The 25,922-nt window shown below is 41.5% G+C and overlaps 1 protein-coding gene across 1 annotated transcript in view; it reads left to right on the top strand.

Moving 5' to 3' along the window:
• LOC140190604 (stromal membrane-associated protein 2-like) overlaps positions 1–25,922 on the top strand; it is a 62,567-nt gene that overhangs the window by 10,565 nt on the left and 26,080 nt on the right. The window contains exons 2-4 of the mRNA XM_072247307.1: positions 16,718–16,851; positions 19,458–19,543; positions 24,243–24,321. Of these exons, the coding sequence (XP_072103408.1) occupies positions 16,718–16,851; positions 19,458–19,543; positions 24,243–24,321 (299 nt within the window). The remainder of the gene's footprint in view (positions 1–16,717; positions 16,852–19,457; positions 19,544–24,242; positions 24,322–25,922) is intronic.

Raw genomic sequence — 25,922 nt, 5'->3', positions numbered from 1 at the left:
TGGCCTCTTGATCTTGAGACATGATATGCAAAATGGGAATACATTTTAAACATAAGAAATTATGCAGATGCTGGCAGTCCAAAGCAACATGCTGCTTGACCTGCTGAGATACTTCGGCATTTTGTGCTTGTTGCATGGGACTAAGTTTGGTGTTTTCTCTGCAGAAAGGTGACAAAAGTTTGAAAACCAATCACAGAATCTTGAATAGACTGGAGACTTGGTAAATTGGTTTATTATTCTGAATAAACTCTTCTCTGGTTTCCAGCTGTGTATAGGTTACCTATTACCTATACCCAGCTGGAAGCCCAAGAAGAGTTTATCTGTCGTGTACGCTGGGAAAGCACTAGATTCTTTTTTTTTGGTTTATTGTCACGTGTACTGAAAAACTTGTTCTTGCATGTCTTTCACACAGATCAGTTCATTACAGCAGTGTACAAAGGAAAGCAATAGAATGCAGAATAATATGTTATAGTCACCGAGAAAATGCAGTGCAAGGTCATAATGAGCTAGACTGGGAGGCTAGGAGTCCATTTTATCATACGAGAGAACTATTCAGTAGTCTTTTACAGTGGTGTAGAAGCTGTCCCTGAGCCTAGTGGTATGTGTTTTCTGCCTTTTATATCTTGTGCCTGATGGGAGGGGGTAGAAGAAAGAATGTCTGTGGTAAGTGGAGCCTTTGATTATGTTGGCTGCTTTATCAGGGCAAAAAAAAATGTGTTGACGGAGTCCGTGGAGGGGAGGCTGGTTTCTCATGATGTTGTGTCCACAACTCTGCCATTTCTTGCAGTCACAGGTAGAACAGAAGCCACATTAAGCTGTGATACATCTGGATATGATGGGTTCTGTGGTGCATCATTAAAAATTGGTGAAGGTCAAAGAAGACATGCCAAATTTCTTTAGCCTCCTGAGGAAGTAGATGACTACTTTCTTGCCTGTGACATCTATGTAGTTGGATTAGTGATGAACACTCCTGGGAACTTGAAGCTTGCAACTATCTTGACCTTGGCACTGTTGATGTCAACAGGAGTGTGTACACCATCACCTCTTCTTGAGGTCAGTGACAGCCTCTTTTGTTTTGCTGACATAGAGTGAAAAGTCGCTGTCATGACACCATGTCACAAGGAATGGAATCTCATCTTAACACATCATCTTACATGTTACCATGTTATCGCCTACCTGCAGACTGACTTATTGTTATTTGAGATATGGTGGTATCACCTGCAAACTTTTAGATGGAGCGAGAGCAGAATCTGGCCACGGAGTTGACTGTACAGGGTTAGGGTTAGAGTACAGGGGCTGAGGACATAACCATGTCCAGTGTTGAGTATAATCATGGTGGAGGGAGGGGTTGCTCTTTTTCCTTGCTAATTGTCGTCTGTTGCTCAGGAAGGTGAGGATCAAGCTGCATAGTTCTTTCCGGATCTTTGCTTGCCTTTCTCTTCCAACTGACCCACGTCCAATCACCTTCATTATCTTACCAAATTCCATCAAAGTGAGCTGACAAACCTGAGCTTGTGCTGGCTGTTCTCCAGACATTATCTGCATGTTTTCAGTGAACAGAATCTGCTTCTCTCAGCTTCATTGTAATGTCACCTGATTTTTAATCATTTCAAATTTTGGGGATTTTGCTAGCGCTTTGAGGTATTGAATTCCACAAACTGTCGACTTTTCAGCAGAAGGTGACCTACCTTCCTTGTTGATACCTGAATGATTTCATCCTCCCTCCGCGCCCCCCCCCCATCCTTTTGGTCTTGAGTGAGAGTTAACTTAACAATGTTCTAGTCCCTGATTAAGTGCCTTGCCATAGCCCCAACTATTGGGATTTAAAGGCTAAATTGAAAGGCCAGTTGGGTGTTTGCCAGCTTCCCTTTTTGGTTTCCTGTTAATATAAATAAACTGTTCAATAGTCATCGCTTTGATGTAATTTTGTATGGTTTAGCATGACCACAAGTTGCACAATTTTCCTTCAGTTCAAAGAAACAGGATGTTTTTAAAGTTTCCTGTCTTTACAGCATCAGTTTATGCACCTGAGTTGTTGACAATGTTCTCTGTTCTCAGCTGGATTGTTGCAGATTTATTTGCATACTGCATCCAGTTTATTATAGTATACAGTATAAATGCATTTTTTGCCCTGCTTTCAAGATCCTCAGAAGTACATTGAAATAATTTTGAAGTGTTTGCTTTTAATAATGTACTTTGAAGCTGCCTTTACCTTTCATTTTCTTCATATCGAACTCTAAACCAAGGCTTCCTTTGCCTTCTTGATGCATTGTGCTCTGTCAACGTAAGCTGGTGGAACTTGCCCTATAAACTATAGTGCATGCAGATCTTTTTTCTATTGCAAAGGATTTTCTGACAGATGATAGTGATAGTATGTTACTAGTGCTGTATCGATATCAGATGCATTCCTATCTCCATTTCTACAGGATCTTCAGACTGTTAGTTTATGCAACACATACGTGGTTAGTCAGCTGCTTCATTATTTTAAAGAAAATATTTCAAGCAGTTACGGAGATTTTCTGGCTGATTTTTCATCACTTGAATGGTTGAACGCTGAAAGGTCAATTGCTGGAAGTGTATATTTCAGCTGGAAAAAATTTTTTCCATTAACTATCATTTGCCTCTACTTTATTCCACACTCTGTCCCTATCTTGTATCAAATGGGGATCCAGAAACACAAGAAACCTCTTGCAACATTTCATAAGCAATTACAACTATAAAGATGATGTGGATAGTCAGAGGCTTTTTCCCAGGGTCGGAATGGCGAGCACGAGAGGGCACAGCTTTAAGCTGCTTGGAAACAGGTACAGGGGAGATGTCAGGGGTAAGTTTTTTACGTAGAGGGTGGTGAGTGTGTGGAATGGGGTGGCAGTGGTGGAGGTGGATACAATAGGGTCTTTTAAGAGACTCCTGGACAGGTACATGGAGCTCAGAAAAATAGAGGTCTATGGGTAACCCTAAGTAATTTCCAAGGTAAGGACATGTTTGGCACAGATTTGTGGGCCAAAGGGCCTGTGTTGTGCTGTAGGTTTTTTTATGTTTTTATAACTGCAACAAGTCCACGTTTCACCTATATCGGGAGAGCATAGGTTTGCATTCCCTCCAACACTATTGGAAGTGCTGCTTCTCAAATTCTGTTTGAACTTCTAGCCCCATTCTCCTGCTGTGTGCAAGATCAAAGTCAAAGTAAATTTAATATCAAAGTACTTGTATGTCACCATATACAATGGATTCCAATTAATGGGGACACATTGGGACTAGAACATTTTGGCCCAATTAAGTGGCTGCCCCATTTAGCGGATGCTTAATGGAAACAGTTAAAAAGGTATCAAAACACAAACTGAGTAAGAAATGATGTATTTAAATAAAATGCAGAACAAATTAGAACACTACCAATACACTACAGTACTATAAAACGGTATAGAAAACATAGAAAATAGGTGCAGGAGTAGGCCATTCGGCCCTTTGAGCCTGCACCGCCATTCAGTATGATCATGGCTGATCATCCAACTCAGAACCCTGTACCAGCCTTCCCTCCATACCCCCTGATCCCTTTAGCCACCAGGGCCATACCTAACTCCCTCTTAAATATAGCCAATGAACTGGCCTCAACTGTTTCCTGTGGCAGAGAATTCCACAGATTCACCACTCTCTGTGTGAAGAAGTTTTTCCTAATCTTGGTCCTAAAAGGCTTCCCCTTTATCCTCAAACTGTGACCCTTCGTTCTGGACTTCCCCAACATCGGGAACAATCTTCCTGCATCTAGCCTGTCCAATCCCTTTAGGATCTTATACGTTTCAATCAGATCCCCCCTCAATCTTCTAAATTCCTACGAGTATAAGCCTAGTTGATCCAGTCTTTCATCATATGAAAGTCCTGCCATCCCAGGAATCAATCTGGTGAACCTTCTTTGTACTCCCTCTATAGCAAGGATGTCTTTCCTCAGATTAGGGGACCAAAACTGCACACAATGCTCCAGGTGTGGTCTCACCAAGGCCTTGTACAACTGCAGTAGTACCTCCCTGCTCCTGTACTCGAATCCTCTTGCTATGAATGCCAGCGTACCATTCGCCTTTTTCACCGCCTGCTGTACCTGCATGCCCACTTTCAATGACTGGCACACCCAGGTCTCGTTGCACCTCCCCTTTTCCTAATCAGCCACCATTCGGATAATAATCTGTTTTCCTGTTTTTGCCACCAAAGTGGATAACCTCACATTTATCCACATTAAATTGCATCTGCCATGAAGTTTCCCACTCACTTAACCTATCCAAGTCACCCTGCATCCTCTTAGCATCCTCTTCACAGCTAACACTGCCGCCCAGCTTCATGTCATCTGCAAACTTGGAGATGCTGCATTTAATTCCCTCATATAAGTCATTAATGTATATTGTAACCAACTGGGGTCCCAGCACTGAGCCTTGCGGTACCCTACTAGTCACTGCCTGCCATTCTGAAAAGGTCCTGTTTATTCCCACTCTTTGCTTCCTGTCTGCCAACCAATTCTCTATCCACATCAATACCTTACCCCCAATACCGTGTGCTTAAGTTTGCACACTAATCTCCTGTGTGGGACCTTGTCAAAAGCCTTTTGAAAATCCAAATATACCAATATCCACTGGTTCTCCCCTATCCACTCTACTAGTTACATCCTCAAAAAATTCTATGAGATTCGTCAGACGTGATTTTCCTTTCACAAATCCATGCTGACTTTGTCCGATGATTTCACTATTTTCCAAATGTGCTGTTATCACATCTTTGATAACTGACTCTAGCATTTTCCCCACCACTGATGTTAGGCTAACCGGTCTATAATTCCCCGGTTTCTCCCTCCCTCCTTTTTTAAAAAGTGGAGTTACATTAGCCACCCTCCAATCCTCAGGAACTAGTCCAGAATCTAAAGAGTTTTGAAAAATTATCACTAATGCATCCACTATTTCTTGGGCTACTTCCTTAAGCACTCTGGGATGCAGACCATCTGGCCCTGGGGATTTATCTGCCTTTAATCCCTTCAATTTACCTAACACCACTCCCCTGCAAACATGTATTTCCCTCAGTTCCTCCATCTCACTGGACCCTCTGTCCCCTACTATTTCCGGAAGATTATTTATGTCCTCCTTAGTGAAGACAGAACCAAGGTAGTTATTGAGTTGGTCTGCCATGTCCTTGCTCCCCATAATCAATTCACCTGTTTCTGTCTGTAGGGGACCTACATTTGTCTTAATCAATCTTTTTCTTTTCACATATCTATAAAAGCTTTTACAGTCAGTTTTTATGTTCCCTGCCAGTTTTCTCTCATAATCTTTTTTCCCTTTCCTAATTAAGCCCTTTGTCCTCCTCTGCTGGACTCTGAATTTCTCCCAGTCCTCAGGTGAGCCACTTTTTCTGGCTAATTTGTATGCTTCTTCTTTGGAATTGATACTATCTCTAATTTCCCTTGTCAGCCACCGGTGCAGTACCTTCCTTGATTTATTCTTTTGCCAAACTGGGATGAACAATTGTTGTAGTTCATCCATGCGATCTTTAAATGCTTGCCATTGCATATCCACTGTCAACCCTTTATGTGTCATTTGCCAGTCTATCTGTAGGTTATTGAGTCAGTTCAGGAGCCTGATGGTTGTGGAGTAATTGGCCATTCACTGGTTCTGACAGTGATTTATATGGGGGTGGGAGAGAGTCCATGCGAACTGCCTGCCTCCCTCTCGATGTTACATTTGTACCTGGGTGTCCCTAGAAAGAAAGCATAGGGTATCCTCTGGTTTGCTGGAGATCTTCCAGAGCATTGGGTACTTCAGCGCTGGAATGCATCCTGGACTAGGATTTTACTGTTTTAATTTGACTGACTAGTTGGGTTTGAACATTTTTTGAATGGTATGATAGGCTTGAGAAGCTGTGTGGCTAATCTCGCTCCTATTTTCTTGTGTTTTCATGTGTTCAGAAACATTGCATATTTCTCAAGCTGCTTATCATTAGTCCTAATATTTTCATGTGTTAGAATTATTAATCCTAAATGTATCCATTCTATTTTGTATCAAGGATGCCAGCTTCACCTTGTGCCAACAGTGGCATAACATGAGCAGCCAGTCATTTGTCCAATTTTCCTTCAAATGCTCCTATCCATGCATTTGTGACTTCTGAGATTGAATTTACGATACATTTGCATTTTTCTAAAATAATGTGATCTATCTTTCTTTCTACACCATGATCTATGTTTACATTGCTTCAACCTTGCTTGATTACATGTGTCTTTCTCAAGGCTGCTCAGTTTTTGTAAATTGTGCTAAAAGCACTAAGGTTCTTGCATCACCCACATGTGCCAGTTCTCAGTGCTCTTGCTAAATCTTTGCTTGATCTCTTGTTTGTTAAGAAAAAGTGTAAACATTCAACTGTGTTTCAAATTCTCTTTGTCCTTTAATCATTTGTTTTTATTTTCTGCTCAGCACTGAAATGTTACAAGTGGTACTTCTAGAGGAAGTATGATTAGCTGTACTCTCTTTGGGAATTGTTATGATATAGCAATATACCCCAATGTTGTCATCCAGGTTCCTCTGACAATTCCTTTCTACGACAAGAGATATTTAAATCATCCTTAGCGACAGGTGAGATGCCAGAGGATTGAAGGATAGCTAATGTTGTTCCACTGTTTAACAAATGCTCTAAAAAATAAACCAGGACGTTTTAGGGCAGTAAGTCTGACATCTGTAGTGAGAAAGTTATGGAAGGTATTCTAAAGAATCAGGTATATGAGTATTTGGATAGATGTGGCCAGATTAGGCATAGTCAGCATGGTTTTGTGTATTGTTGGTTGTGTCTAACCAATCTTGTAGAGTTTTTTCAAGGAAATTATCAAGAAAGTTGATGAAGGCAGGACAGTAGATATTGTCTACATGGAATTTAGCAAGGCATTTGACAAGGTGCCACATAGAAAGTTGGTCAAGAAGGTTTGGTCACTCACCATTCAAGATGAGGTAGTAAATTGGATTAGACATCGCATTTGCAGATGACACCAAGAATGGGGGTGTAGTGGACAGCAAGGGAGAATATCAGAGCTTGTAGCAGGATCTGGACCAGCTGAGAAATGGGCTAAAAGATACCAGATGGAATTTAGCGCAGACAAGTGTGAGGTGTTGCATTTCAGTAGAACATTCCAGGGTAGGTCTTACACAGTGAACAGTGGGGCACTGAGGATTGCTGTAGAACAAATGGATCTGGGAATATATTGAAAATGGTGGCACATGTAGATAGGGTTGTAAAGAAAGCTTTTGGCACATTGGCCTTTATAAGTCAATGTATTGAGTACAGGAGATGGGATGTTGTATAAGAGGCCTAATTTGGAGTTTTGGACACCTACCTACAGAAAAGATGTAAATAAGGTTGAATGATAAATGCAAGCAAGCTGGATAGAACTACAATTAGATGTCATGGGTTAAAGGTGAAAGGTGAAAAGTTTAATGAGAACATGAGGAGAAACTTCTTTACTTAGAGGGTCGTGAAAGTGTGGAATGAGCTGCCAGAACAATGTTTAAGAGAAGTTTACATAGGTACGTGGATGGCAGTGGTCCTGGTGCAGGTTGATAGAAGTAGGCAGTTTAAATGTTTTGGCACGGACTAGGTGGGTTGAAGGGCCTGTTTCTGTGCTGTACTTTTCTGTGACTGTAAAACAGGTGCTTATTCTGAGGAAAAATTACTAAACAACACTCACAACACGCTGGAGGAACTCAGCAGGTCGGGCAGCATCCGTGGAAAAGATCAGTCGACGTTTCAGGCCGGAACCCTTCATCAGAACTGTAGAGGGAAGGGGCAGAGGCCCTATAAAGAAGGTGGGGGGAGGGTGGGAAGGAGAAGGCTGGTAGGTTCCAGGTGAAAAACCAGTAAGGGGAAAGATAAAGGGGTGGAGGAGGGGAAGCAGGGAGGTGATAGGCAGGAAAGGTGAGGAAAGAATAGGGGAAAACACAATGGGTAGTAGAAGGGGGCGGAACCAAGAGGGAGGTGGTAGGCAGCTGGGGGAGGGTGCAGAGTGACATAGTGATAGGGGAAGGGAGGGGGAGGGAATTACCGGAAGTTGGAGAATTCTATGTTCATACATATTGGAAATCTCAAATAAATCCGAAAGTGCTGAAACTGTTTATCAGGCAGCATCTGATGAATCAGCAAAAGCAGTTGAGGGTTTAGAAATGACATTGATCAGAAATATAATTCTTTCTTTTACTGCAGGTGTCATCTGATCCATTTCTAGAACTTTCTGTTTTGTTTTCACCTGGTTTAGGCTATGTTATGAAAATATAACAAAACCCATATTTTGTCATTGACTTTGTTTGGCCAAGGCATGTAGCTTGTGCAGTAACTAGCCAGTTCATGAAGATTGTGTTGTTGAAGAATTTAAGTAGCGAATTTATATTTGAGGATTATCATTATTCACTGTTCATTTGACCGTATTTCTGTGGAAACAGATCCTTTCACATCATTGATTATTTTCAGTGAACCCTTGTGCTGTCTCAGACCCAGTCTGACACCTTTCACAGAAGAAAATGTGAAAACAATCAGTAATTTAAAAATTCTCATCATTTTAAAATCCCTCCTGACCTTACCCTTCCTGCCTCTCTAACTGTGTGCAGCCATGTTTCTCACTAAGAAAATATAAGACATAGGAGCAGAATTAGGCCATTCAGCCAGTTGAGTCTGCTCTTCCATTTCATCATGGCTGGTCTATTATTGTGCTGAACTCCATTCTCTACCCTTTCCCCAAAACCTTTGATGATCTTACTAATCAAGAACCTATCAATCTCTGCTTTAAATATACCCAATGACTTGGCCTCCATAGCCATCTGTGGCAATAAATTCCATAGGTTTGCCACACTCTGGCTAAAGAAATTCCTCACAAGCACGAGAAAGTCTGCAGGTGATGGAAATCCGAATGACAAACACATTATGCTGGAGGGACTCAGCAGGCCAGGCAGCATCTATAGAAAAGAGTAAATAGTTGACATTTCGGGCTGAGACACTTAATCAGTACTCTGTTCTTAAGGGATGTCCTTCTATTGGTGCTGTGCCCTCTGATCTTAGCCTCCCACATCCTCTCCATGTTCATATGCCTTCCTATCTCTAGTTTGCTCATCTCGTTCTTGTCAGTATCAGTAATGGTTCCCTCGGTGGCTTGGGTTTATAACTGTGAAATTTCCTCCTCTAAATCTGCCTGATCCACCCCACCCCAAAGAATCTCTCAAACCTGTGAAACTCTCCATAAGATATCCCATATTTCTCAATTTGCTTATCATTAGTCCTAGTATTTTCTTGTCAGAGTTGGTGTTAATTTTTGTTTGCTAATCTTGTGACATTATAAATACGAACTGTTGCTCAACTTACTTGTAGAGTCTTTTCATTCTCTGCATCCACTGCCACAGAGATGGCTGAGTGGTAGTTTAATCACAAATGAATAGATTCTTCCCCATCTAACACTCAAGTGTTGTTTTGATCAGAGAAGGAGGGCTGAAGAGCATCTGCTCAGCCCCTGTGTCCTTGTCAGACCTAACTGTGGCCTTGAACATTCTTAGCTAGCTCGCATTCCTGTAGTTGAAGATAGGGAAAAGCAAGAGGAAAGCAAGTTGCTTTGACGATTAATATTCCAATTCATTAATTGTTTCTAGATGTGCAGCTATCCACAGGTATAGTGTCTGTTGTGTTCCATAAGTGAATGTTAGATTGAAAATTCGGCCCAGATTTCTCTCCATCTGGTTTTGCTCTATGGCATTAACGGAGGGCAAGTAAATTCAATGCTGGGTGGACTGTGTGGACAATCATGGAGACACAGTGTTTGATGCACATCGAATTGATGTTTGTTTCGGTGCAGAATGTCAAAGCATGCCTTCCCATTACTTCATATCTAGATCTAGCACCTGTGATTTTAGGTCATAATTTTGAGAAAGCCAAAAATACTAAGATTGTTGAATAATCAAAATGTCTTTGTAAGTCTCTGAAGAGTATCCCAAGTTTTGGGAGTGTGGGGTCCAAGTGGTTGGAAGTACAATTGCTCCCCATGGAGGGAACTAAGAGGAACAAGAAGCCAGAGTTAGGGGAGTGACTATTCAGTAGATCTAAAGATATTGATAGTTGTGAAGTGTTGCAAAGGATGTAACTGTTTATCACTATGATTGAGAATCATGAAGCTACTGTCAGTTCATGGTTGAGCTGCAATTAAGTGGATCCACATAACTCTGAGTCAGTATTCTGTTTGTGTATTCTCTTTGGATACATTATTCCCCCCTCCACAACTCTTGCTGATAATATTATTGTTATCTAGCCTATGGACAAGCTCATAATTTTTGACACAGAGCTGCCAGTGTTTTAGTAGAGGGTATCCTTTAATGTAGAAGCTACAGAAAGAATACCCATGAATTATGTCAGGGCTCTAAATTAAAAGGAGTAACAAATCTGCTTGAGATGTGCATAGACTAATGGATCAGCCCACTTACACCCCCCCCCCCGGCATTTTCCTTTGCGGCTACATCTACCCTTTTATCTCCCCTCTTAATGTCCAGAGTCTCAAAGACACTATTTTTAGGGAAGCTGTAAGATACTTCCATTTCATCCTCTCTAGATTGAGAAAACTTGACTGCTCTCAAAACACCTATATTCACGCTGCAAAGTGACCTGACTTTTCCATCTGCCTTTTGTTTTTATTTTCTAATACAGTCCCACACTAGCCACCTGTACTGTTTCACCAAAGCTCAATGTTATGTAAAGGAATGAGAGTTGTAACTATCAACCCTTGACACTTTCATTTCTAAATCCCTAGGATCACCATTCTCAGGATTGCTTTTGTTCAGGAACTTGATCATTGACTGTAGCCACAATTGCAAGTCAGAAGCTGGGTATCCTGCAGCAGGCACTTTCTGTACCCTGGAGCATTCCCACCGTATCACACAATATTCTTCCAATGAATATTTATTCCTCTGCCTTTTTGTACCTCCCTAAAGGTATTACCTTGCTCTTTGCTGGGTTAGATTTCACTTGTCATTTTTCTGCCCAACTAACCAAGCGTCATTTGTTTTTATTTTTGGAATATGAAGTTTCATTCCTCACTTCTAACCATGCATCTAATTTTTATGTCATCCATAGACCACTTTAACATGCCCCTACATGGAGCACTACAGCATGGAAACAAGCCCTTCAGTCCATCTCGTCTATGCCAAACTGTTATTCTGCATAGTCCCATTGACCTGCACCTGGATCACTGGATCGTAGCCCTCCATGTCCCTCCTATACACATACTGATTGAGACTCAGATATGTATTGCCTATTAAGAGGAAGCAAGTACTAATATCTATGGCACTTCACTGGCTACAGTCTTCCAAAGATGAGATACACTTATCAACCATTACTCCCTCCCCCTCTCTTATTTGATGTTGTCTGAGGAGTAATGATTAAAGCCTTGGTTAGAACACTGCAATCCTTTAAAATGATACATCTGACTGTTGTGTACATCTTCCGTGCTAATCTGGATTATGTGCTCAGATCTTTGGAGTAGGTCTGGAAACTTGAACACTTGAAAGCCTAGTACACAGTGCTGATCTGCATATGAGGATGGGGGAGGGAAGAAAACAGTGTAAGATCTAAACTAGATTTAATAAAAGGATACCAGAACTATGAGATCATCTCTGTCGGGAAAGATTACGGAGGCTGGAAACGGAAGATCAGAGACATTTCCTGAGTTCTTTGAAATGATGTAGATAAACTGATCCCACTTATGGGAGAATACAAAATCAGATTCTATAAATATAAAGATACTAACCAAAGCTAATAAGGAAACCAGGACTGCCCGGCTTGAACCATGGCTGCAGCTGAAATAATGTAGGTAAATTTATGGTGTCAATTAGCCAAAAAAAGAAGATAAAAATACCATAAATTCTCAATCTAAAATATGACAATGCTGAAAATGCTCAGCAGTTGAGGAAGCATCTGTGGAGGAAAGTCAGTTAATGCTCCCTTGATGACCTCAAGAACTTTTGAGCTTCTTTTGTAAGCATATTTGCCGTGGTCTTTCACTGAGGTTTTGGTGATCCAGGATATAAAGGTCTGGGGTCTTTGACCTCCTCCCTTCAAAGGTAGTGTAAGCTTACAGGAGTGTAAAACTGTCTTTGATTGGAAGTGGAGTAATTTCCTTTCGGTTTTAAAATTGTTCTGACACAGGACGTATTTTAGAGAATGCAGTCATCCTTAGATCTGGATCTGTCCATTATTGCTATGTACATCCACACTACATATATTAAGCTAAGGACAAGGAAATCATTTAAACCTGGTGCAAAGTGGAAGTTTGCTTGTCACATTATGGGTGTCGAGTATGGGTGCAATAAAATAATGTAACGCTGGCAGTAAATCAGGAAATGATGAATCAAACGGTCTTTGGGGGAGAGAGAGAACTGTTTAGTACAGATAACCTTTAGAGTATGACCATCGTGTAATGGAGATTCATCCTTCTAGTATTCACAAATCACTACCCAAAAGTCTGAGATACAGAATACAATTTGCCCTCCGAATCAGAATCAGGTTTAATATCACTGGCTTATGTCAGGAGTTTTGTTGTTTTGCGGCAGTGGTACACTGCAATACATAATGAAAGCTATAAGTTACAATGAGAAATATATATAAGTTACAATGAGAAATATATATAAGTATTACAAAAAGAGAGGAAAAAATAAGTCGTGTTCATGGATTCATTGTCCATTCAAAAACCTGATGGCGGTGGGAAAGAAGCTGTTTCTGAAACGTGTGTATGTCTTCAGGCTTCTGTACCTTCTTGAATGAGAAGAGGGCATGTCATTAATGATGGATGCTATCCTTTGAAGCTGTCCTCCATGCTAAGGAGGCTGGGGCCAATGGGAGGGAGCTGAGTTTACAACCTTCTGCAGCTTTTTTCTGATCCTCTACTGCATATGTGGATGTGGTTTTGTGTTACTGAAAATCATGGTGCAGACTTTTGTTCTGGAAATCCCATACCACCGTTAAATTGGGGATTCCTGTAATTTTGGTGAAGAACTAAGAATGACACAAGAAGCTATCTTGAATTACAGTTGTGGCATTGGTTTAATATTGAACCATAATGATGTGAGGCCTCTCAGAAAGTCAGAGTACCATTTTCACTTTGATGTCACTTGGCTGCTAACATTTAGTTTATACGGAAGACTTTCTCAGTGCCCCCCTTATTAAAAAAAAATTATAGGTATAAGAATTCCCACTAACCTGGTTGCATCATCTCTGTCCTATGACTACTCAGACTGGAGAAGGTGCATAGCACACAGAACCTTGAGTTTTCTCAGGGGCACACAGAACCTTGAGTCTTCTCAAGAGCATACAGAAACCCAGCAAGAATTTCAGAAGGAGCATATCATTTCCCATACTCCACACCTGACCAATCCATTAGGCACCTCCTGCCTCATCTCTAAACAAGTCTCTGGATCTCCCGTTAGTCTAAGTAACCACTTCAGAACTCTGAACTGGAGTGAGGCAAGTTAAGTTATAGACAATAGACAATAGGTGCAGGAGTAGGCCATTCGGCCCTTTGAGCCAGCATCGCCATTCACTGGGATCATGGCTGATCATCCACAATCAGTATCCTCAGTCTTATGGGGCTATCTTAGAGAGTGTTTGTGGAGGGCCTGAATGGCCTCACACAGATGCTGAGCTTGTATGTGTAGGATTTTCCCTGTCTACACTGAAGAGGCAATACTGTGCAGCCCAGTTAAACTACCTTTTGTTGTGGCCTTGTGTCAGCCATTTAAATAAAGGTGCAGTGTCTGAACATCCTCTCAAGTACAGGCTGAATGTCTTAAACCAAGATCCAAAAGTTAGAACAGTTGGGAATAAATGAAATTAACACCAGTGATTCCTTTTCAATTTCAGGGCTGCATTATCTTCAGACAACAGGTGAGGTTCTCATCTGACTTCAATAGACATCCCAGTGCTTGATAGCTGACATGGGAATAGTGAGACTGGAAGATGGGAAAACTGTCTCTGGCCACAGTGACCACAGATATTAAACTGATAAATCCTCCTGATAAAGTCCAATGAGTCTGAACGATTTTCTGAGAGAGATAGTAATGATAATCCAAGAGCGGTTTCATCAGCAAACTTAAATACAGGCACTGGAGATGTGCTTGGCAACACATTTATAAGCATACAGTAAAGTGAGTAGAGCAGGGGACTCTACTGCTCCCTGGTGGTGATTGTGGAGGAGATGTTGCCAATCCATACCAACAGGTCTGCAAGTGAGGAAATTGAGGATCTAGTTGCAGAGGGAGATAACGAGGTTTTAGGTCTTGGAGCTTGGTGATGAGTTGCAAGGGGGTGATTGTGTTATTCAGATTTGGCTTCAATTTACTGTGACCTTGTTAGATTTTAGAAGTTAACTTAGAGCTGGTTGACGAAAAAAAACTGGCCATTATTTTAATGGGTATCGTTGCTGGCAAATCAAAAGCCACAAGGTTGATAGTTGCATGGAAACGTCACTTTATTCAGTCACAGTCAGATCAGTCGAATATCTATCGGTTGCATGACAACCGTAGACAAGGCTGTTATTAACAGTCGGAGTTGTGTGATTTCATGCCGCTAAATAACACAAGTGTATCTGTATGAATATCTGTTTATTATAGTTGGGATAGGTGTAGTGGGCAAAAGCTCCCACTACCTATTAAATGCTGTGCACCTCAAATAGCCTTTGAGAACCAAGTCCATCTCCTGGCCTTCACGTGTGGCTTAGCTACTAAGCCCAGTGGAATTGTTTCTACTAACAAGAGAAGGGGCAAAGGTGGGTTACTAGCACCTTAAAACCAACCACTTTGGACAGATGGGGCTCATCAGCTGTGGCTGGCAGTTCATCTAGGAGAAGGAAAACTCTGATTTCAAACCTCCACTGCCTTGCAGCTACACCCACTCATGGCGAAGGCTTTGGGAGTAAACCCTGAGGGAAAATTCCTGAGCTGGAGTTCCTAAAGCAGTTCTACATTGAGTTCAACGCTGACAGGCAACTTGGGCAACGCCCCTGGTGCCAGACTGTATAGGTCTCGACCATTCCTTTGGGTTCATCAGCTGTGCGGAGAGGAGGAGCCTGCTGCATGGGTAACAGCTTGCTCTCCATGTCGTACTGCCCTGACTTGAGTACTAGCTGACGCAGCATCCATGGTCAACCTCGACCAAAGGAGGGCCTCTGATCTGTATGAATTTAATATAAATAAGAGAATGTGCAGGGGCATGACTGTATGCTATGTACTGAAGATGGGAATGTGGATTTATCATTTTTGATGTGGTTTCTCAATATGGTAGAGTGAATGTAAGTGCAAAACGGTAATTGGAAGCTACGTTGTATTTTCTAATGCACAAAACAACGTATTTGTGTAGCACCTCTAATGTGAACTGTCTCAAGGTGCTTCATTTTCAAACATAATGTGACATGAGGATGTTGAGGCAGATCGCCCAAGTGCTGGGCAGAAATTAGTTTTAATATTTTTAAGGGACAAGTGAGAGGTTCACAGGCAAAAAGATACAAGAGGGGTATTGTAGAGACCTGTGGCTTTGGCATCCAGATGATGTGTTTAAAATGAACATCTCAAATCAGTGAATGGTTACAGCATGAAAGGAGGTTATTTGACCCATCAAGTCTGTACTGTCTGTGTAAAAACAGTCCAGCTAGTCCTGTTCTTCTTGACTTCTCCCCCATAATCCTGAAAATTCTTTATATTTGGACAGCTACCCAGCTTTCTGAATGCTGTAGTTGATTTTGCCTCTAATGTTACCTCAGCAGTGTATTCCAGATCCTCACCCCTTAGCATATTTTTAAAAAATTTTAAACTTTCATGTTATTCTTTATTCTTTTGACCATCATCTTCATTCCTCGTCCCTTTATTATTGCCATTTTGCAAATATGAGCACTTCCTCTCTGTCAGCTATCTGAAGGAGTGTAGATGGATTAATTCTGTCAGATCCTCTGCCCCATAGAGGATAAGATAATATTCTCCAACCTGTCCATTGAATGAAAGTTCCTCATCCGTGAAACCATTTTGGTAAATCTCTCTGCACGCTCTAAAAACTTGTGAATCCTTACCTTGGAGAGCTCCACCATACTCCATTTGGAGGAAAAAAATCTTTCTCATATAAAGTTACATGCTACTCTCTACCCGTCCCACTCCAGCTCCTTTTGTTCCATTATCTTCCGGTTTGCTGACAAACTAATTTTGTGGCACCTTATTAAATGCATCTTTTGCAGACCACGTATCATATTAACTGATTTTCTTTTATCAAACTTTTCTTTTAATTTATCAAAAACTGTTGTTAGTTTGACTCTGTTTTGAACAAATCCATGCTTACTTTATCTAAAAGCTACAGCTTGTCAATGTCCATGAGCTGTGTGCAGGCTTTGATCATTAAGTGTACTCTTTCTCAGATGGCCAAAGGTTGTGCCCAAGTACTGGTGGTGGCTGTGATTGAATGCTTCGAGTACCATGCATTGAACTGCCTGAGGTCTCCAACAGAAGGTGGGGGAAAATATAGAAGGCAGAGAAAGGCATATTAAACTGTCAGACATCTGAAATGTTAGACAAACTTGTTCCTTTGCCCACCTCCATCTTCACTCCTTTTTCATGTATCTTGTATTTCAATATTTTTATTGCATCTTTTGCTCTCAAGTGTGCCTTAATACTTCTCCAACTTTTCTTGTTGTCTTTTGTAGGACCAAGATGGGCATCCTGGAACCTGGGAGTATTCCTTTGCATTCGCTGTGCTGGTATTCACAGAAACCTTGGAGTCCACATCTCCAAGGTGAAGTCAGTAACTTTGGATCAGTGGACACCAGAACAGATCCAGGTACCACATATAGTGTGCACGTTCAGTGCTGTGTGGATGAATGGTATGTGTATGGGTGTAGGTGTGGTGGCAATAGGTAGCATCTCACACACTTTTACTAATAGTGATAATCTTCAGGTTCTCTTGTAGCTTGGTACAAGTGCAGTGCTGAGGCAGTGATTCCAATAAAAACAATGTTCTCCTAATGTCCTGGGCCATTGTTTAAATCTGAGCCAAAATCATCAAAATAGGTCATCCTATGACCAAAAGAATGCCTCTCGTGATGGCTTAAAGGCCTACAAGTCAGATTTTCTGTAATAAATAAGAACTGAAATCTTGTGGAGAAACCTCAGAGAAGCAGGTTACTCTGGGTATTTCATTCCGAAGTAATACACCCTACTTGTGCAGGCTGTACACAGCAGCAGGAAAGAAGGAAACTAAATTAAAACCAACAGTCAAACAAGTATCACCACTTCACCCCTTCTTCCGAAAGGAGGTACTTTTGTTGGTAGGAACCCAACGCATATTGTTGATGCAGCCTACATTGCCGATCAGCAAATAAAACTGATTATTTTGAATAATCAGTTTGGATTTCGATAAACCTGTAGCATTCCTTATAAAGTCTGTAAGTCAGGTGGTCTTTGTATACTTGGGTGGATTGAGGCATATGATAAAGCCTTGGCTTGAGCAGTAATCTGTTGAATTTGGGCAGGTTTGGGGAGCTGTGAGTAAATGTAGCCCTATGGTGGGATAATTTGCACAAACCTCTTCATCCAGATGGGAGTCAGTATAGTGTGGTGCTCATATCTTCCACTGCTGGGACTGGCATGGTACTTATTCACCCTGCCTTATAGTTCCAGTAATCTGATGGTCTCTATAGGATGTACAAGTTCTGATCAAGTGTGTTTCTTCCATTGCTCCACATTCATGTTAAGTCCAGGACAGCAAGCTTTCACCAGTTCAGATTCAGATTGATTTACTTATCATATGTACATCAAAACATACAGTGATGTCAAGATGACATCAAGTAGTAGAGTCCATTGATATCATGGCTCAGACTTTGTTTGCTTTTTAAGTTCATATGCTGGGGTCTAGGCCACCACTCCACACTCCATAGCCAGGGACTTGGATGAGTCATGAAGGACAGCCAGAGTCTTGGCCTCCCTAGGGTGGTTAATGGAGAATTTCGGGGAAAATTAGTGCTAGAATGGGATTTCTTTATCAGAATCTGAATTAGGTTTAATATCACTGACATGAAGAAGAAGAAGAAGAAGAAGAAGAAAGCCCTTAACTCCAAGTGGAGTCATTGGGACACCGTCATGAAGGCATTTTTTTTTAGCAGGCTTTCTTATTTTTACAAGGCCGAGTTGCTAGCTCAACGCTCAACCCAGCACGGATGGAAAGTGTGCAAAGGAGCCGGCTGGATTCAAACTCGGGAGCCTTCACTCCGAAGTCCGGCACTGATGCCACTACGCTACCAGCCAGCTGTCACTGACATGATGTAAAATTTATTGTTTAGCGACACCAGTACATTGCACTGTATAAATATATAATTTATAGTAAGTAATGTCTCTATATCTGTGTATGTGTGTGCAAGTGCATGTATATACGTGTGTGTGAACGTATATGTGTGTGCGTGTGTGTATATATACATGTATATACAGTAGTGCAAAAAAAGGGGGGAAAATGTGAGGTAGTACTCATGGCTGGTTCTTTGTCCGTTCAGAAATCTGATGGAGTGATAGAAGCTGTTTCTAAAACATTGAGTGTCTTAAGGCTCTTGTATCTCCTCCCTGATGACATGTCACGGGTGTGATGGATACTGCCTTTTTGAGACATTGCCTTTTGAAGATGCCCTCAGTGCTGGGGACGCTAGTCCCATAATTGTGCTGCATGAGATTGCAATCTCTGCAGCTTTTACTGATCCTGTGCAATCAGACAGTGATGCAACCGGTTAGAATGCTCTTCCGGTATACCTGTAGAAATTTGTTAAAGTCTTTGATAACATACCAAATCTCCTCAAACTCCTGTGTTTTCCTCGACTTCCCCTCCCTGAAGCCCACATCAATTCCTTGATGTTGAGTGCAACACTTGTTGCAATACCACACAACCAGCTGATCTCAGATAATGATGTCTGCTCATCACCATCTGAGAATTTGCAACAACGGTTGTGTCACTGGCAAATTTATAGATGGCATTTGAGCTGTGGCAAGCTGCACTGTCATGGGTGCACAGAGAGTAAAGTAACAGGCTAAGCATGCATCCTTGAGATGTGCCAGTGTTGATAGTCAGCAAGGAGGATTGATTTAATGGGCCGATAAATCCCTGTGTAGTAGGAAAATATATTAGATTCACTGGTAATGTTGATCTCCTTGTAGACCAACTGAGAGAAGTTATTTTATCCACAGACTAATAATATTCAATCTCGAGTACAAGTGGAGTTACAAAAGTATATAGTGTATTTTTAAAATTGTTTTAAGAACATTCTAAGCAAGAATGCACCTTTTGTTCCCTTGTGCCATTGCTTCCATTCTGGCTTTGCTTTTTTGCTTTAGAATCTTTTGTATTGAAGATGAAGCCTTTGTGATGTTTTAGTAACCTTCTGTTCTCTTGTTTCTATGGAATAGAGCATACAGGAAATGGGAAACTCTAAAGCCAGGGTACTGTATGAAGCTTATCTTCCTGATGACTTCAAGCGACCACAAACAGACCAGTATCCTTTTCCAGGCTTTTTCAGGAATGGACTGAGGCTGTGGGGCTTTTTTTTTGTAGGCACAAGCTCATAACCTTGCTTGTCATGTATTCAATTTATGTTAAATCCCACAGAGTTGCTGAATAGCAATCTGACTATTTATCAATAAATAGTGGAAAAGGCTTTAAGTTAATTTCTTGTCCACAGTGATAGATTTTAAAAATGTGTAATGCTTTTTAAATTTCTGGTTTTGTAAACTTGATCATAGAATATAATATTTACTTTTATCCATATCTTGTATTTTATCTTTGGACCTTTTAAAATATGCAGGTCGGACCTTGGAGCAATGATCTTCTCAACCATCTATAGGCCATCCTGAGTTATGGAGAATTGTACATATCAATAAACTCCCATATAATTAAATTCACAAGTCTAATGTATGCTTGTTCCTATAAATGGCAGAACTAGTAATTCTGAAACATTCAAGATTATCGTCGATACCTTCAAATTCTTCATAGTTCCTAACTTGTTAAAGTAGTGAAATTATTTCACTTCCACTCCTGCCATTTCTGACATCTTCAAGTCTGAAAGCCTGAAACTGCAGTGAGCAAAACAGTTCTGAATTGTCTTACTGCTTATTTCTCGCCAACTATCAGTAACAAAAATCACTGCTTTTTGAACATAAACACACGCAACTGACTCTATCTAAAAACTTTGATCTGAGCATGGTGTAGAGTTTAACAGCCACATAAGTGCACTCGACTAATGCTAGTTAGAAACTGTTTGGCAACAGTCTCTTGTCCCAATTAAGTGGCATATTGGTCCCAAATAAATGAAAGGAAACCCGGTTATTTTCTCAGTTAGTTTTTGTTCTTTAAGATCTGCCCCAAATAAGCAGCTTCCCCAATTAACTGATGGCCTAACTAACCAGAATTCACTGTATTACAAACAATAAGAGTTCCATTACTAATACTTGCAACCTACTATTTGTTTCAGACGTCTAGTCAGAGGAACATGTAACCATCACTCTCCTCAGCCTTCTGTCTCTAAACCAACACATCTCAGATCCCTTGTATCTGAACATTCTGGACCAGCTAACCTGTGCAGGACGTTGTCAGAAGTCAGCAAATTCCATATAAACCATGTCTACTTCTCTGCCTTCATCAATTTTCTTAGTTACCTTCTCAAAAAAAAACACCTCAGATTTGTGAGATATGATCTACCCTGAACAAACCCATACTGACGCCTAATCACTGGCCTATAGTTTCCAGGCTTATCCCTATTGTGGTCAGTACCACCTCAGGATTTTTAACCACAAGATCTCTTAAAATCCGACCTCATTACTCTCATTACTCAGGACCAAATGGCCTGCTCCTGAGTAGGTTCTATTATAAACTGTACTCGGAAGCAATCCCTGACGTGCTCCACAATATCTTTGCCAGTTTGGTTTGTCCTATCAATAAGTGGATTAAAATCTCCATGACAACTGTTGTTCCCTTTAAACGGGCCCAGGGTATTTCCTCACTTCCTCATTCTATCGAAGGCCAAATCTTGGGGTCCCATAGATACTGCCAACAGTGTCTTCTTGTACATGAATTCAACCCAAACCAATTCTATATCACTATCCACTACCTTTATATCGTGACTCATCACGACTCAGATACCTTGTTTGATTAACAATAGCACTCTGCTTCCTTTCCTTTTTAATCTGTTCTTTTGAAATTGTATAACCTGGAATATTAATCACCCAGTTCTGGTTATCTGTAATCACTTCTCTGTAGTCATTCCCCTGTAATAACTATCAGATCATATCCATATTTTGCTATCTATGCTGTCAAATGATCTATCTCATTACAAATGGCACATGTATTGAAATAAAGACACGAGTTTTTTTGTTAATTTATAGTATTTCTGGATTTGTTCTGTGCTGCATGCTTTTATTTTCATTTTGTGCCGCTGCCTGACACTTTTCCTCTCACTATCCTGTGCTACTGCGCTCTCATCTTCCCTTTGATTTATTAAGTATCCCTTGGATCCCCCATTTAGTTATGCACCTGTCTACAATCCCATTTAAATGGTTGGTCTCCACCATCTCCTCTGACAGCTTTCGATAGACCTACTACCCTCTGTGCAGGGAAAAGAAACTTGATCTCCTTTAAATAGTTGCACTCTCGCCTTAATAAACTGTGCCTTCTGGTTTTAGACTACCCTACCCTTGGGAAAAGATTGTGACTATTTACGCCATTCTTAATTTTATGTACCGTTGTAAGGTCAACCCTCAAGCCTCCTGCGCTCAAGTGAGAGAAATCCTAGCCTATCCAATCCGTCCTTGTAACTAAAGTCCTCCATTCCAGGCAAAATCCTGTGAATCTCTTCTTCGTGCTTTCTAGTTCTAGGGCATCAGAGCTGCACAGTATTTTCAAGTGGTCTAACCAATGCCTTGTACAGTTGCAAAACGATGTCCCAACTCTCATACTCAGTATTTCTGCCTATGAAGGCAAGCAAGCTAAACACCTTCTTCACTAGCAATGAACTTGCATCCCAAGGTCCTGCGCATCATTGTTTCTAAGGTCCCTACGATTTACTGTATATGTTTGAAGCCAATATCAAACAACCTAAACAACATTATCTAACATTTGTCTGGATGAAATTCCGTTTGCCACCTATGCCCAGCTTTCCAGCTGTATCCTTTAAAGTCGGAGTAAATTTATTATCAAAGTATGTCACCATGAGATTCATTTTCCTGCAGGCATTCACATTAGAACAAAAATACAACAGAATCAATGAAAATCTACACATAAACAAGGATCAATCTGCAAAAGAAAACAAACTGTGCTAATACAAATAAATAATACTGAGAAATTGAGTTGTAGAATCCTTTAAAGTGAGTTAATGGGTTGTGGAACCACTTCAATGTTGAGGTGAGTGAAGACATTCACGCTGATTCAGAAATGTGATGACCTCAATTTCTATAACCCCTACAAACTTCCTGTCGTCAGCAAACTGACCAGTCAGACCACAGATTGTCTCATCCAACTATTTATGTATAGGAAAGACAACAAAGGATCCAACACTGATCCCTGCAGTACCCCGCTAGTAACGCAGTCCCAGTCAGAAAAACAACCGTTGATCCAGTTTGCCAAAACATCTTGGACCCCGTGTGACCTAAACTCATACACGAGTTTACTACATGAAGTCTTGCTGATGGCCATGTCAGCCCTGTTTACTGCCTTGCTATCATCAGTTTTCATAGTAATCAGGTTAATCATAGTAATCGTATTAATCAGAAAACTCAATCAGGTTTGACAAGCAGGATTTCCCATGCACAAAACCATGTTGACTCCACATAAACTCTTTTCGGGCTTGTCATCGAAATGTCGTTTAAAATCGACATCTGTACGTGGCTGGAAACTCAGTTTATTTGTCATAGACGCTGGGAAAGCACTAGATCTTTTTTCATCTTCCCTCCCTTTAATCAGTGTTTTTTCAAGTTCACAAATCCTATCCCTAAGAATTTTCAGAATAGGTCCCTGCTTCTGATACAAGGCTCATCAGTCTGTAGTTTCCTGGCTTGTTCGTAGCACCCTTCTTAAATTTATTGGTACCTCACCCCACGGCAAAAGTTGATGCAGGTAAAGGCCCTGGCAATCTCCTCCATTTCTCCCTATGATGCCATGGGATAGATTTCATCAGCCCCTAGGGATTTGTTCACCTCATTGTATGCGGATATTTATAACATTCTCCTGATATCCAGATGTTGCGACTATGGATATACATTTTCCTTCTCCCTGTGAATACTGATGTGAAGTATTTATTCAAAACCCCACACGCAGACTTTCCCTTTGGCCCCTGAGAGAACCTACTTTTTCTCTTAACTACTCTCTTCTAATGTATTTATAAAAGGTTTTGGGATTCTGTAAAATTCTGTTGGCCAGGGCAATTTTATGTCCCTGCCCTCTCAATTGTTTTTATAAGATCTCTCCGATATCAATAAGGACTCACTTGATAACAATGTCTTATACTGGACAAGCACTTCCTTCTCTCTCTTGATCAAACCCTCAATGTCTTTTGTTAACCAAGGCTCCCTGATGTCACTCTTCTTACCCTTACAATGAGCTTACTATTGTGCTTTTAAATGCCTCCTATGTATTGGATGTTGTGTTCCCTGTAGCAGCTGCCCAATCTACTTTCACCAGATCCTTTCTTACACTGTTGAGGTCAGCCCCCCCCCCCCCCCCCCACAGTTCATGGGTTCATCCAGAGACACTTGTATCACTTACTCATCTTCATTCCCTAAGCTCAGCTCCCTGCCACACCAGGTGGTTTCTACCACATTATATTTTGAGTCTTGCATTTATCTACGTAATTCTATTTACCCTTTACCTTGTGGTTCGCGTTTCAGTTTTGCCCTGAGCTGCTATCATCCCTCAGCAGAACCTCCTTTGTGGTCCTTCCTGCATGGATCACAGCTAGATTCTCCCTCCCACTCCCAGATATCCACTCCAGGACTAGGCAGGCAATACAGCTTTTGGGACTCTGCATGTGCTCCAGTCAACAGTGCCCGTTCCCCTAGCTGTCCCCTATGACTGTTTCTATTGAATTTTTATTGCTTCCTTGGCATGCTTACTTTTTTTAGGTAAGGACGTCAAAACTGTAGCGCAATTCTTAGGACAATAAAATCCAGCTTGTCTTTCAATTTTGCCCTCAACCTGGAACTCAGATCTGTGGAAAGCTTCATAAGAGACAAATATGAAAAAAAGAAGTATTTTAATAAAGGTATTGATGTCACTGCTTTCAGGGTGAGTATTGGTTTATTACTGTCATATGTACTAGGTTACAGTGAAAACCTTTGTTTAGCCTGCTATCCAAGCAAATGATGCCATACATAATTAGTTTTAGGATGCAGAATATACAAACCCCATTTCCAGAAAAGTTGGGATATTTTCCAAAATGAATAAAAACAAAAATCTGTGATATGTTAATTCATGTGAACCTTTATTTAACTGACAAAAGTACAAAGAAAAGATTTTCAATAGTTTTACTGATCAACTTAATTGTATTTTGTAAATATACACGAATTTAGAATTTGATGGCTGCAACACACTCAACAAAAGTTGGGACAGTGTTAAAATAAGATTGAAAAGTGCACAGGATATTTAAGTAACACCGGTTTGGAAGACTCCACATTAAGCAGGCTACATACAAGAGAGCATCTGCTCTCAGGATGAGGCTTTTCATTCCAGGACGAGGGAGATGTCCTCCTTTTTTAAAGAAAGGGGCTTCCCTTCCTCCACTATCAACTCTGCTCTCAAACGCATCTCCCCCATTTCACGCACATCTGCCCTCACTCCATCCTCCTGCCACCCCACTAGGAATAGGGTTCCCCTGGTCCTCGCCTACCACCCCACCAGCCTCCGGGTCCAACATGTTATTCTCCGTAACTTTCACCACCTCCAGCGGGATCCCACCACTAAGCACATCTTTCCCTCCCCCCCCCTGCTTTCTGCAGGGATCGCTCCCTACGCGACTCCCTTGTCCATTCGTCCCCCCCATCCCTCCCCACTGACACTGATCTCCCTCCTGGCACTTATCCTTGTAAGCGGAACAAGTGCTACACATGCCCTTACACTTCCTCCCTTACCACCATTCAGGGCCCCAGACAGTCCTTCCAGGTGAGGTGACACTTCACCTGTGAGTCGGCTGGGGTGATATACTGTGTCCGGTGCTCCCGATGCGGCCTTCTATGGGCTAGACCCAACGCAGACTGGGAGACCGCTTTGCTGAACACCTACGCTCTGTCCGCCAGAGAAAGCAGGATCTCCCAGTGGCCACACATTTTAATTCCACATCCCATTCCCATTCTGACATGTCTATCCACGGCGTCCTCTACTGTAAAGATGAAGCCACACTCAGGTTGGAGGAACAACACCTTATATTCCGTCTGGGCAGCCTCCAACCTGATGGCATGAACGTTGGCCTCTCTAACTTCCGCTAATGCCCCACCTCCCCCTCGTACCCCATCCTTTATTGATTTTTATACACACATTCTTTCTCACACTCTCCTTTTTCTCCCTCTGTCCCTCTGACTATACCCCTTGCCCATCCTCTGGTTCCCCCCCACCGTCTTTCTCCCCAGACCTCCTGTCCCATGATCCTCTCATATCCCCTTTGCCAATCACCTGTCCAGCTCTTGGCTCCATCCCCCCCCCCTCCTGTCTTCTCCTATCATTTTGGATCTCCCCCTCCCCCTCCCACTTTCAAATCTCTTACTAACTCTTCCTTCACTTAGTCCTGATGAAGGGTCTCGGCCTGAAACGTCGACTGTACCTCTTCCTAGAGATGCTGCCTGGCCTGCTGCGTTCACCAGCAATTTTGATGTGTGTTACATTAAGCAGGCTAA

This window comes from Mobula birostris, chromosome 30 (assembly GCF_030028105.1).
Source record: "Mobula birostris isolate sMobBir1 chromosome 30, sMobBir1.hap1, whole genome shotgun sequence".
NCBI lineage: Eukaryota > Metazoa > Chordata > Chondrichthyes > Myliobatiformes > Myliobatidae > Mobula > Mobula birostris.
The sequence above is the reverse complement of the archived record's forward strand: the minus strand, read 5'-3'. Positions and strand labels throughout refer to the sequence as shown.